At 51.3% G+C, this 12,909-nt stretch overlaps 1 protein-coding gene and 1 long non-coding RNA gene across 11 annotated transcripts in view; one reads left to right on the plus strand and one right to left on the minus strand.

Annotated features, from left to right (window-relative positions):
• NCOR2 (nuclear receptor corepressor 2) overlaps positions 1-12,909 on the minus strand; it is a 243,644-nt gene that overhangs the window by 117,595 nt on the left and 113,140 nt on the right. For all 10 annotated transcript variants that reach the window (XR_013226418.1, XM_077309342.1, XM_077309348.1 and 7 more), the window contains exons 7-8: positions 7,259-7,315; positions 888-940 (exon numbers count right to left, since the gene is read on the minus strand). Coding sequence is in view for 9 of the 10 variants with exons in the window: in XM_077309342.1 (XP_077165457.1) it covers positions 888-940; positions 7,259-7,315 (110 nt within the window). In the remaining variant the exon portion in view is untranslated. The remainder of the gene's footprint in view (positions 1-887; positions 941-7,258; positions 7,316-12,909) is intronic.
• Positions 276-5,766, plus strand: LOC143823233 (uncharacterized). The gene is made up of 4 exons (XR_013226419.1): positions 276-833; positions 1,136-1,255; positions 4,399-4,597; positions 4,806-5,766. It is a non-coding gene; the product is annotated as an uncharacterized LOC143823233 (long non-coding RNA).

The following is a 12,909-nucleotide window of genomic DNA, read 5'->3' on the forward strand; positions in this document are numbered from 1 at the left end:
CTGATCAGGATGGACCGAGGGTCTGACTCGGTACAGGGCAGCTTAACGCGTCCATGCGTTCACACGGAGACCTGTGACGGGAGACTAAACAAGCAAAGGGTTTGTCAAAACATTTGTAACCCTTCCTATCTTTCCCCTCCGTCAAAGGGGTCTCGACAAAACAGCCATCACGGCTAAGATCTGGTGTTCCAAAGGTCTTCCAGGGCAATCCCATGAAGACCACAATGTAGCAGTCTAGCTTCAGAGTTACAGAAACGTGGATTGGGTCAGGAGCAAACCCGGAGCTTCCTTTGTGCAAAGCGTAGGGTCTCCCACTGAGCGATATCCTTTTCTCTCCCTTTCTGAGATGGCAGATATCGGGGCTTTCAAGCAAGGACTCTGTAAGTCCCCTGATCTTGAACACAAGGGGGAAGGATTTAATGATTTCCTGCATCACACGCAAATCTCTCCCTACCTTCCAGGGTGTAAATGATGGTTCCGCTTCTTTCCCCCTTCCCCCTGCCCCTCCGCTCCTTTCCGCTTCCCCAACTCCCAACAGCTGCTCCCCTCCCTCGCCCCCCCCAAACCTAATGATTCTGCAGCAAAGAAACTTTGTCATTGCGTCAGCTATCCCTGTGGACCCTCTGCCGACGCCGAGTGATGAACCGCTCAAGACAGTGTGTCGCTCCGAGCCTCAAAGGCAGAAAATGCAAGACACGAGAACCGGGTGGAAGGAAGGACGTCCCCCTCTTCTCTTCCGTCTCGGTGGGGGTCGGGGGCGGAAGAGAGCTCTGTGCCGGCGGGGCAAATCCCCTGCCCTCCCTTCATCTGCCCTTCTGCCCTGACATTTGAAAGTAAGGGGGAGAAAGGGAGGGGGGACGCACAGGTGGGGCCGGGCTCCTACTTACATTTTAATGTTTTCATGGTACTGCCTGGTATCCGAGGGCTGGTTGTAGAGAGGCTGAAATAAAAGGAGAAGATTAAAGCGTAAATTGGCTGCGCCTATCAGGAGTCGCCTGCGGCGCGCTCAGCGGCTGCCTCCCGGAGAGCTCCCGGCACCCCAGGCCCCGGCCGCTCCGGCGCCAAGCGGCTGGGTCATCCTTCCGACACCGAGCCCTCCGACGTGACTCCTCTCTGTTCCTCTGCTCTCCCCCAGGAGCCGCTCAGTTGAGTCACAGTGCAGGCAAGGGCTCTCTGTTCTGAAGCAAGCGTGTTCAGAGACAAGCAATTTGCAACGTAATTCCTCTCTGGTCTGTGTGCCACACGGCAGAACACGGTGAGCGCTGGGGGGGGGGGAGGAGGGGGAGAGGGGGGAGGGGAGGCGGGCTGGTTGTTATTCGCTTTTATCGTAGAAGACGCAAGCAGCACACCTGGGCGCGTACACAACGAGGCAACTCCCTCGGCATCGGTCAAGCCACGAACCGTTACGCCAGACCCGGGCTGCTGTTCTATGTCATATTATTAGGGGGGGGTCAGCCCCAGGGGCTTCGGCCGGGCTCACGACCAAGTGAAACGTGAAGCGTCTCAGGCTAGCAGAACCGCAAATCGAGGTTTGTCTTATTTTGGACAGGGGCGGAGGAAAACACGGCCCGTGGAAATCGGTGCGACCCCCTTTCGTTTCTGCAAGACCCGGGGTTCTCCCGAACATTCGCGTGAAGCCTTTTCTCTCTGAAAGGACCAGAACGCCACGCGATGAATCATCTCTCCCGCCCACACTTGCAAAACACAACATTGTGCTGTGCTTCTAAGGCCAATGAAGAACTCTCGGGTTTGCTCGTTGTGTTGTGGTGTTTGGGTCAGAGCTAGCAAAATGGTGCAGGACGATCCTAACCCAGGCGAGGACGATCTTGTCAGAGCTCGGCAGAGAAGCCAGGGGTCAGGACTTGGCGGAGAGGCCACCGGAGGAAAACGGAGGTTGCTGGGCAGAGGAAAGCCGGGGCAAATGACCTCTGCTCATCTCCGGCCATGAGATGGATCTCCAGGGAGTTGCCTGGAGTTGATCAGGTGCACACCTTCACTAATTGGTCAAGGGGCATGATATGAGTTCAGAGTGGGGCGAGGCAGAACTGCCCATAAAGACCTACAGTCTTTGTCTATTCTGGGGGAAGATGTAACGGCAAGCACGGCAGGGCCCAGGATGGCGGTGGAGAGTGCTGATAAACTGCAGCCCCCTTATGGCTGGGGGTCTTCAAGACAAGAGGCAGACAGAGGTGAGCTGGCACTGCCGGACTCCACATTGCGACCCTAGGCCTGTGCCTGAGAAGGAGGAGGGGGGAGAGTGGGCAAATAACAGCTGACAAGGACAGGCACCCCGCCGGCTCCCTTTATATCCCTCCCCACCTACAAACTCTTTCCTCCCCCACTTCTCGGGCAAAGGAGACACAGCTGCCTGGGAAGGGGGACAGAAGCCAGGGTTAGTCAAACTGCGGCCCTCCAGATGTCCGTGGACTACAATTCCCATGAGCCCCTGCCAGCGTTTGCTGGCAGGGGCTCATGGGAATTGTAGTCCACGGACATCTGGAGGGCCGCAGTTTGACTACCCCGCACAAAAAAAGCCAAAAAGCTCCGTATTCAGCCGAATCCAAAAAGGCAAAGGGGTATTCGGAAAAATACCGCTGGAAACCAGGGGGCTGAGACGACCTCTGCCGGAGACCGGGAAGAGCTCCCGTCCATAAGCAGAAGGAGTGGGGCTGGAGGGGCTCAGGAAATGCCTCGCGCCTCGATCAATTTGGGTCCGTTCCCACTCGTCGGTGAGCGTTGAGCACGAGCGCCAGAAACAAACAAACAAACAAAAAAAGGCCCCTTATTCCTGCAGCAAGTGGCTGACGCCGTCCAATTGAGGCCCCGGAGGTCACCCTAACCAATCCAGTCCGCAGCCAGGCGTCCTCCAGATAAGAGCGATACTTAGCCTATGAATCATCCGTCGGAAGGACGGCCTCACTTGGGCCCCTTCCAGGTGACTCAGGCGGCCAGGACTCCCGATGGCTACATCCATCAAGCACTTAGAAGCCGCAGAAGGGCCAGACTCCGGCCCGGCACAATTCATTCTCCTCGCCTGCAGAACGAGCGGCAAGGGTGCGCAGGCTGTGAGGTGAGTCAGTCAAGGCGAAAGGGTTTGGGGGATGGTGGGTGTGTTTCGAGAACTCCAACTCACTTCTGGAGGGTGGGGAAAATGCCTTCCCTGCCTGTAGAAAAGTAGCAGGTCAGGGAGAAAGACCGCACCGGAGTTTTCTTCTCTCCCAAGATTAAAGCTGCTCTGCGAGGGATTAATATTTGCGGGGGGGAGAATAGTTTGTGCAACAGAAGGATTTGTATCTGGGGGGGGGGGCAGGAGAGAGTAGCCATTCTGGAGAAGAATCTCTGTTCGTTGTTTTAAGTTCAAGGGGTTTATGAACTGGACAGAAGGATACGGGGACATTCCACCCCACCCACTCGACACTTTCAGAACTATTTCATAGCATGCAACATAGCTGCATCTGAGCCTTCCTTCCACCGAAATGTCACACGGCGATTAATCACATCTGTTAATCACAGCCATTTCTGCTGGTTCACTTCCTCAGACAGGGAAGCGTAACTTAATTTTTTTGTTGATTGCCCATCATTGGCCATTTTGAGGGGGGGGGGTTCATGCCGACATGACCCTGTAGGGTCACATTGCCCAATAAACGTTTAACAGATTTTAACAATATATTAAAACATTAATTAACGCCTACCCGTTCAGGAAATCCTTCTAGGGGTGTCACGAATGCCCAGGGTTTCACGAAACCCTGGTGGAGAAGGCCTGCAGTAGATGTTTCCCTAGGGAAGGCCAGCCACGCAGACGTTATATTCCCGGCCTCAACCACAGGCCTGGTGGAACAGCTCTATCTTGCAGGCCCCACGGAAGTGATTAAGGTTCCGCAGAGCCCTGATCTCCGTTGGCCGAGCATTCCACCGGGCCAGGGCCAAAAAACCACTGGCCCTAGTTGAAGCCAATTTCACCTCTTTGGGGCCAGAGACCCTGAGCAGGTTTAGGTGCTTTTTGGGGAGGGGGATAATGGGAGAGGTGACCCCCGCAGATATGCTGGTCCCAGACCGTTTGGGGCTCTGACCCCTCACAACTGGAATTCTGCAGTTAGAAAAATGTGATTCTGAAACATTTATGCCATTTATGTCCACGGAGAGAATCTAAGTTGGCAGAAGGGGGGCTCAGAGTTCTGTGGGACACTGAAGCTCCACACTCCGCAGGGCCCTAGAGCTTTCTGCACAATGCCCCCCCCCCCTTTTCTCGGTGACTTTTTGCCACCTTCCGGATTAGAAGCGCAGGGAGGCTTTTCAAGTTCTCACGCCTGGCGGTAGATATCAAATTTCTGCACAGGTGGAATTCACAAAGCCCCCGTTCTAAACGCTGGTGAACGACTCTGGCGCTTCGTTTTACAGGTACACCTGCCGGGAACTGAAGACATTACGTGACAGTCTAGCACAACCCCCCACCGCTACTGCTGGCACACAATGAAAAACGGCTCTTGCTGGGGAGAGACCAGGGAGAGAACTGGCAAGCCAAGAGAGTGCGGTACTGGCATTTAATTCGGAGAGGCTGGAAGCCCTAAAGGGGCGACAGAGAACAAAGTCTCTCGAGGTGAGAACAATTTAATCGTGGACAAAAGGCCAATACTGCTGGATGGTGGTTTTTTGTGTGGGTTTTTTTTTTTTTTATAAAGACGCACACAAAGCCACCCTCTCCTTCTCTGGGTACACGCTGTGCTGATGGAGAGGCACGTCACCCGTCACCCTTGCGCAGCGCACAGAGATGCTACGGGCACTTTTTCTTCCCTTTTTGTACGCAGGTTTCAAAGCCTGGGGACGGGGACTGTTTGCAAGGCCGTGCTCTGAAAGCCAGCGGAGGCACGGATGCTCCCTGCGGAGAGGGGACACAGGAGTCACCACGGGGCCACGGCCAGCTAGGGGAAGGGGCGCAAGGGGACGAGAAGAATTATGCTCCACTGGGTAGGATGTCACTTGTACACCGCTCCTCCCTATGGTAATTACGCACATGCTAAGTTACTGAACACGTTCAAGGCGAGGGGATGCGTGGGATTTTTGACTTTGTATACTCTGATAAATCACAATATGCCCTAACCTGGATGTCCCAGGCTACTGATCGTATATAATCGTATCGCCTGGTAAATGTATAACAAATTTTTTAAATATATTAAGAACTAATTAACTCCTACCCGTTTGGGAAACCCTTCCAGGGCTGTCGAGAAACCCCAGGGTTTCACGAAACCCTGGTTGAGAAAGCCTGCAGTAATCACGATACCACCCAGCTGTAGGTTTAGTACGGACAAGCAGAAGTACTTCATACTCGACCTGACGTCTGGCCTCCTCTAAGTGAAATATCCCGACATGCTTAGAGTTTGGATCGAGATCTGTTGCCCAAGCACTATTACCTATTAAATCACGGTATACCCTAACAAGGATGTCTCAAGCTGGTGGGATGATCGTGAAGACTGTTTGGGAAGCTTAGCTGTGGACACGCCCACCTGGGGCCCCTCCCCTTCCTGCCCCCTCCAGGCCCATCATTGGCCATTCCAGAAGGAAGTGGGTAGGTCAAAATGGCCATACAAGGTCATATCACGCAATGACTTTTAACACATTTAAAAACAGATTTTAAAAATTAATTTATTAACGCCCACCCATTCGGGAAACTCTTTCACGAGACCCTGGTTGAGAAAGCCCGATGGAAGGCAGCCCTGCAGGTTTGAAAGCAGGAGTCTCCAGGGTAGTCTGCCATGACCTGCCTCGGTGTTGAGACCCTAGACCAGGGGAAGTCAAACTGCGGCCATCCAGATGTCCATGGACTACATTCGCTGGCATTCGCTGGCAGGGGCTCCTGGGAATTGTAGTCCATGGACATCTGGAGGGCCGCAGTTTGACTACCCCTGCCATAGACTTTCTTATTTATTTATTTTCTAGTTTGATTTGTGCCCCGCCACCCTCGGACCGGCCCTGGGAGCGCACACGCTAAGGGCACATGTCTAGAGGACTAGGATGAGGCACCGCTGTCACCGCAGCAGCAAGAAACCCCCACAAAATCATAAAACCAGTCCATAATTTTAAGTTTGAAATTGTTTTGCTTGCACCTGGTCTATTTGGTTTTAATTGACTCGCTTAAATCATAAGGAACCAGGCTGGTGGAGTCTGGGAGAAGGAGATGGGGGGAGAGAGAGAGAGAGAGAGGAGAGACAGGCCCGGCAAATTAAGTTCTGATTCCGTTTGGCCGCAACTGTAGGCCCGGCGGAAGAGCTCCGTCTTGCAGGCCCTGCGGAACTTGTGAAGTTCCATCAGGGCCCGGACGTTGTTGGGGAGCCCCTTCCACCAGGCAGGAGCCACAGCCAAAAAAGCCCTGGCTCTGGTTGAGGCCAACTCTGCTTAGCGCCCGAGAAGGAGACGTCAACATTCCTGAGCCGGAGTCCACCTTGTCCAACGTGCCCGCTTAGGGCTCCTGTCAGGTTGCACTCTAATCTGAAAAATGCATCACTGAATTTCCACTGCTGATCAAAGCAAAAGGGAGAGAGACTTCCTTGCTGTGTGTGTGTGTGTGTGTGTGTGTGTGTGTGTGTGTAAAGGGCAAGTCAGCAGTCAAGTGCTGCAGGAGCCCAGCCCCCTATTCCCCTCTGACCCACTTTCCAGCAAATACCAGGGAGGAGAGACCGAAGAGGGGGGGGAGAGAAGAACAGGGTGGTGTCCTTGGCCAGCTGCCTCGGGGTCCTTTGCACACCACCCGGCCAGCATCCTGCCCTGGCAGTGGGCCAGCCGGGTGTCTGAAAGTCAAGGGAAACCTTCCCTGCAGGACTTGTCCCTGAGAGCTCGTCTGGAGAGAGTCTGGCGGCTTCTGCACAGCATTCTGGCTGCCCTCCAGCACGCCAAGGCTGGGAGATAAGGAGGGCGGGAGGGACAGAAGGACGAGAGAGGAAGAGAAACAGAAACGGCTCGTTTCTCCCCCCTGTAGATATAGATTTTATTATTTCTGTTTTAAACGTTTTCTGATGCTGCCTTTCCATCCGGAAAGGCGGGGAATGCAAAAACGTCAAAACTGAAAAGCAACACTGAAAAATTGCAAAATAATTCAAGGAAAACAAACAACAAACAAACAATACTAGGGCCGGGGAGAAAGACCAATCATGGTTATTGGGGGCACGCCAGACAAAACACAATAAGAGCAATCTTCCCCAACTGGCGGAAGACACAGACAGAGGGAGACAGGCAAATCTCCCCGGGGAGGGGGATCGGGACTTACCAACTCCACCTGAGGTCCCAGCCCTTCCAGGATCCGGTGAGCGGCTTCTGCTTTTTTCTGAGGCAGGCAACACAAAAGGAATCGGGGAGAGAGAGAATGAAGTTATTTCTTGCAGCTTGAACCACAGTCTTGCTCTTCAAAGTTTGCCTCTCCCCACCTCCAAGAGGTAGCAAATCCAACAAGCCCCAATTCCCTCCCTTCCTCAAGCCCAAGGGAAGGAAGGAAGGAAGGAAGGAAGGAAGGAAGGAAGGAAGGAAGGAAGGAAGGAAGGAAGGAAGGAAGGAAGCAAGGAAGCAAGGAAGCAAGGAAGCAAGGAAGCAAGGAAGCAAGGAAGCAAGGAAGCAAGGGAGGAAGGAAGGAAGGAAGGAAGGGAGGGAGGGAGAAAGAGAGAAAGAAAGAAAGAAAGAAAGAAAGAAAGAAAGAAAGAAAGAAAGAAAGAAAGAAAGAAAGAAAGAAAGAAAGAAAGAAAGAAAGAAAGACATTTTTTCAAAACCTTGGCTGTGAGCACCAAAGAAAATGAACCAGAAAGCAAAAAAGGTTAGGATGTACTCTGTTCGTGGTTGCTGGCAGCTCTCTCTCTTTCTCTTTCTCCCTCTCTCTGTGCGGCAAATTAATTCTCTTTCACTTTCCAACTATGTGGAAGCCGTCCAATTACCTCACCGGCTGCCCGAGAGAGGAGAAGCAGGGCCAGATTCTGCCTCGCCAGGCCTCCTTTCCCCCCAAGAATCACTTCTGGAACGGGGAGCAGCCCCCACGGCTCCCCCACCTCCAGGTTGCTTGGTCTCCGGCCGCCCTCCCTCCTGCCTAGACGGCCCTTGGGCTGCAGAGGATGCCAAGGGTGCCCACCCTGGGAGCGCACACGCTAAGGGCACATGTCTAGAGGACTAGGATGAGGCACCGCTGTCACCGCAGCAGCAAGAAACCAAACAAAGCATGACCTTTCTGGGGAACAGAGGCCTTTCTGGCGACGGGGGACAAACTGCCCAATAAATTCACTCTGCTTTACGATGAAGCTGCGGCGAACCAAGAGGGAACGAAAGTGAAAACAGGCCGGAGGTTAAAAGCCGGTGGCGGAATAAGAACACAGGTCCTCAAACCACCGAGGTGGGGGGGGGGGGAAGGGGGAAGAAGGTTTTTGTACCCAGGCAGCCGAGCTGGAAAAATTATTAGGGACTGTTGTCTGCGCTAAAGTGTCTGTTGCTGAAATCAGGACCCTGCTATGGAATTTGGCATTATTGGAAATGCATCGTATTCTTTATTTAAATTATAGACCGCGCCCTCCCTGCAGAGCAAGCTCGGGGCAGCCGACGGACAATTAATTCACGCAAAAGTTAACATTGTAAAATCGCAAGTCATAAAAACAACATGTAAGACCAGTTCAGAGCCTCTTGTGGTGCAGAGAGGTAAGGCAGCAGACATGCAGTCTGAAAGCTCTGCCCATGAGGCTGGGAGTTCAATCCCAGCAGCCGGCTCAAGGTTGACTCAGCCTTCCATCCTTCCAAGGTCGGTAAAATGAGGACCCAGCTTGCTGGGGGGTAAACGGTAATGACTGGGGAAGGCACTGGCAAACCACCCCGTATTGAGTCTGCCATGAAAACGCTAGAGGGCGTCACCCCAAGGGGCAGACATGACTCGGTGCTTGCACAGGGGATACCTTTACTTTTACCTTTAAGACCAGTTCGCAGTTAAAAACGCAAGAATTCTGATTATGGGTCAGTGGGGTTAGTGTTCGATGATGCCCAACTTCTCATTACCAGAGTAGGGGAAGCAGAAAGGAGAGAAGGGATGACCCCTGGCCCTCGACCAAGGTTCGCCTGGCCTCGATCTGGGCTTTTCGGCCCTGGCACCTGCTTGGTGGAATGAGCTCCCAGGAGAACTGAGCGGTGGGGTGTGAGGGTGGTTGGGGAGGGGGATTTTACTCTTATGTTTTACTGACTATGGCATGTTATAGTTTATGGTTGTTGCGAGGCACCTGGATGGAGGGAGGGAGGGAGGGAGGGAAGAAAAGAAATTGTATCATCCATCCCTTTGTGTGTGCTTGAATTAATTTATTCAAGAGGGGGGAAAGACGCTCATGCTTCTCTTGGCCAAATGTTCTAGAGATCTGTCTCATCTCAATCTCAAATATAAATAAAAGATAAGGTACGTAAAGTACAGTGAGTTCACTCTTAGCTTAGACCAGGGGTAGTCAACCTGTGGTCCCCGAGATGTTCATGGACTACAATTCCCATGAGCCCCTGCCAGCATTTGCTGGCAGGGGCTCATGGGAATTGTAGTCCATGAACATCTCGGGGACCACAGGTTGACTACCCCTGGCTTAGACCTTTTTAAGTCCAGCTCACCGTGTAAGCAACCACCCTACCGCAGGGGGCCCTAAAAGGGCTGTGGCCAAATGGACTGGGTGACCCTTAAGGTCCCTTCTAGCTCTGGGTTTCTATGAAGTGCTTTAAAACCTTTCCAGAAATTAGTTGCGTGCATTAACCCCACCCTGAACACTGTCAGGGGCCCGCAGGTGGGCATCCACGCAAAAACGTGCCCCCCCCCCATGGCAACAGACCACTGATCTTGTACAGGCAAGAATTTCAGGCCGCTGAACTGCGCCTGATGCTTGCAGATCTCTGGTGCTTCACTTCTGGGGGAAACGGTGCAAGTCCCGCTAGAAACGCCACCCTACCGCCCCTGAAGTCACAACCCCTCCCCTCTGATGTGTGGGGAGCCCGTAGCTGCCTGGCAGCACAGAAAAGGCACTCTGCAGCTGCTCAGGAGCCCTTTCGTACACTGGCCCCAGATCTGAGCACAGCCGCCAGGGCTGAGCTTTGGGGAACTCTGGCACTCATTAAACCTTGCGGAAAACGAGTCTTCAGCGCAATAAAAGATGAAAGCTGCTACGCCGGCAGCTGGAAGGAATGGTGCTTCAGTGTGCTGTACAGCCAGAGAAGCCACCTAGTGGCCGGGTCTCACATTGACATCCCCACAGTATTTTCAGCACAATTCAGGTGTGGAGCCACATTGGTCTGAAGTCGCAGAACAACATTTGAGTCCAATGGCAAAGGGCAATATGCAAAGAAGGGGGTGGAATTTTGCATGCTGGCCCTGCCAATCAATTACATGAATTTGCTTCACCGTGTGCGTACACAAAAGCAAGTGTTCAGGAGCACCTTGAAGTCTGACAGAATCTGTGGCTGGGGAGGAGCTTTCCTGAGCTCACTGCCTCAGATACAGCTGAAATGTCAGTCCATCTGTCCTTATCTCTTGGATTCCAGATGACAAATGACATTAACAGGCAAATAGCTATAGCAGGTGTGATTGGATTAGGTGTGATATGCATAGAGGGCTGTGGGCATGGACAAATCAGCACTGGTAATGAGACAGAAAACCTAGGTCTCGATTCAGTCCAGGAGGACACATTGCATTGAGTTTCATTACCAGTTGAAATTCGGCAGGTAGCCCAAACCCAGAAAAGTAAAGTTTTGCATGGGAGGAACAAACATGCGGAACTGTGGGCAAGGGTGGAGACTATAGCACTTGGTCCCTTCCTGCCTTCAAATGTTGCCCTGTAAACCCACGTACTGGGTATGCAGAAGTGGTACATCTTTCCAACAAGACGTTGGCCTCCTCTGGTGGCACACAGCTCTGGAAACTTGTATGGATGCATATTACCTTGGAAGCCACCCTTTACTTTTCAAGAGGACCTCTGTAACCAACACACCATAGCTCCACAGAGCAAAATGGACGCCCTCCATTTCAGAACTTTGCCAAGAGACAAAATAGCCTTTACCTTTGGTCTGGCAACACTAAGTACAGTATTCCCCCAAAATTCTTTCTACTCGTAAACCCCATGGCTGGAAGGTTAAGCAGACCGCCTACAACAGGGGTCTGATATCCACGGCGGGGTCTCTTTCTATGAAAATCACCAGCCCTTACACAAAACCGTATCCGCGCCTGCCAATCAAAATAAAAACACATCCTCTGGACGAGCCTGGGGTTTATTCCCCGCCGCCACGGCGTGGAGGTTTTCCTGCAAGAAACAATCGGGCCCCAATGAAGATTTCCTGCTAGGTTCAGAAAGACGGGAAAAGGGTGTTGATCGACCCATACAATACGTGCTGAGGCTCTTAAGAAAGCCTTCCCGAACGGTCTCCCATTGAGGGATGATGGCAAATTATTCAACTGGCTTATTTCCCCTCAAAAAAAAAAAATTCCCCGCTCTGAATTTTAGATCCTAATTGGGGGATAATCGCAGGGGGATAATCGTGGGAACCTATCCCACGATTATCCCCCTGCCGTTCTGTTTTGACGGATCACGTATTCCCAGAAGCAAGCTCGCTTTTTAATATGCACCAATTAATAAGCATTATAACATATCTAAGAACATTTAGCATATATATGATTCACCTTTGCTGGTCTGAATGCCATTGTTTAAGGAATGCGTGTGTATACAATCCGTGCAGATCAACAGCGTTAATGCAAAAAATCAGAGAACCAAAATGGCGACAAACGCATAAAGAAATGAATGAGGATATTTGCTTGGCCCATTTGGAAATTTACTCATCCTTCCACCCTCCTCTGTTTGCCACAGCAATTTCTCTTGCTACCTCACAGGGTCAATGAAACCCTTCGATGAACTAGATTTTCTAGTAGTGTATTTTGATGACATCATCATTCCCACGATCCAGCAGGTTTCACTGCCCACGTGCAGAAGCTATTTCAGCCTATATTTTGGAGTCCCAGAACAAGCATAGACTCCTTTCCCAGTTTCTGCAGTCTAGCCCAAAGTTTATCAAATCATTATATTATTAATTATTCCGTGGCAGAATTAAACACAGGTAGGATATATAATAATAGAAAATATGCAACCAAGTAAGTCCAATGGTTGTGCAGACAGATCAGGCAATCCCTCTAAATACTAATAGCTAAGTTTTCAATCCTGTCAACAGCAGCTGGGAAGAGTACAAAGGGCTCCATCACATCTCCCTGGAAAGCACGATGCTCACATTACTGTAACAAGCGGAAAACAGCTTGGTGTTCTACAACACAATCACATTCAGGACTTGTAATTTTGCTCTATTAAAACAAAAAAATGTGCACAACTGCCAAAGCGTCTTCAAATTCTATTAGTTGTCTTCCATACTTTATGGGGCAAGTCAAATCCCGAGGGCCTCTTGTTGGTGTTTATCGGGTTATGAATCTCGGGTGGAACTGACTGTATCCATGTTTGCAACCATTTATTCCCTAGACTGAAATTTTACAATTGCCGGATTTCTGCCGATCATATTGCTGGGTGTCAGGATTTGCTGTAATGGTTAAAAGCAACGCCTCTAAACTGGAGACCAGGGTTTGATTCCGCACTCCTTCTCCACATGCAACCTGCTGGGTGACATTGGCCCAGTGACATTTATCAGAGCTCCCCTGCCCAAATGTATTGCTTGTGTGTAATTATTATACAACTGAGGATGAGGAAGTCCAACCACGAAACTAGCTGTTACATGGGATACTAGTTATTAAAGATTCTGAAGACGAGAAACTTTTTGTCTTGCTCAGTTTAATGTTGACCTCCAGTTGAACTATAAGAATTCTTCTGAAACATACAGGAATGATTGAGACACTTTTTCTTCTTGTTTGTGCATAACCTCCCGTGTTGGTTAAGGAAA

The sequence above is a fragment of the Paroedura picta genome, chromosome 13, assembly GCF_049243985.1.
Source record: "Paroedura picta isolate Pp20150507F chromosome 13, Ppicta_v3.0, whole genome shotgun sequence".
Classification (NCBI taxonomy): domain Eukaryota; kingdom Metazoa; phylum Chordata; class Lepidosauria; order Squamata; family Gekkonidae; genus Paroedura; species Paroedura picta.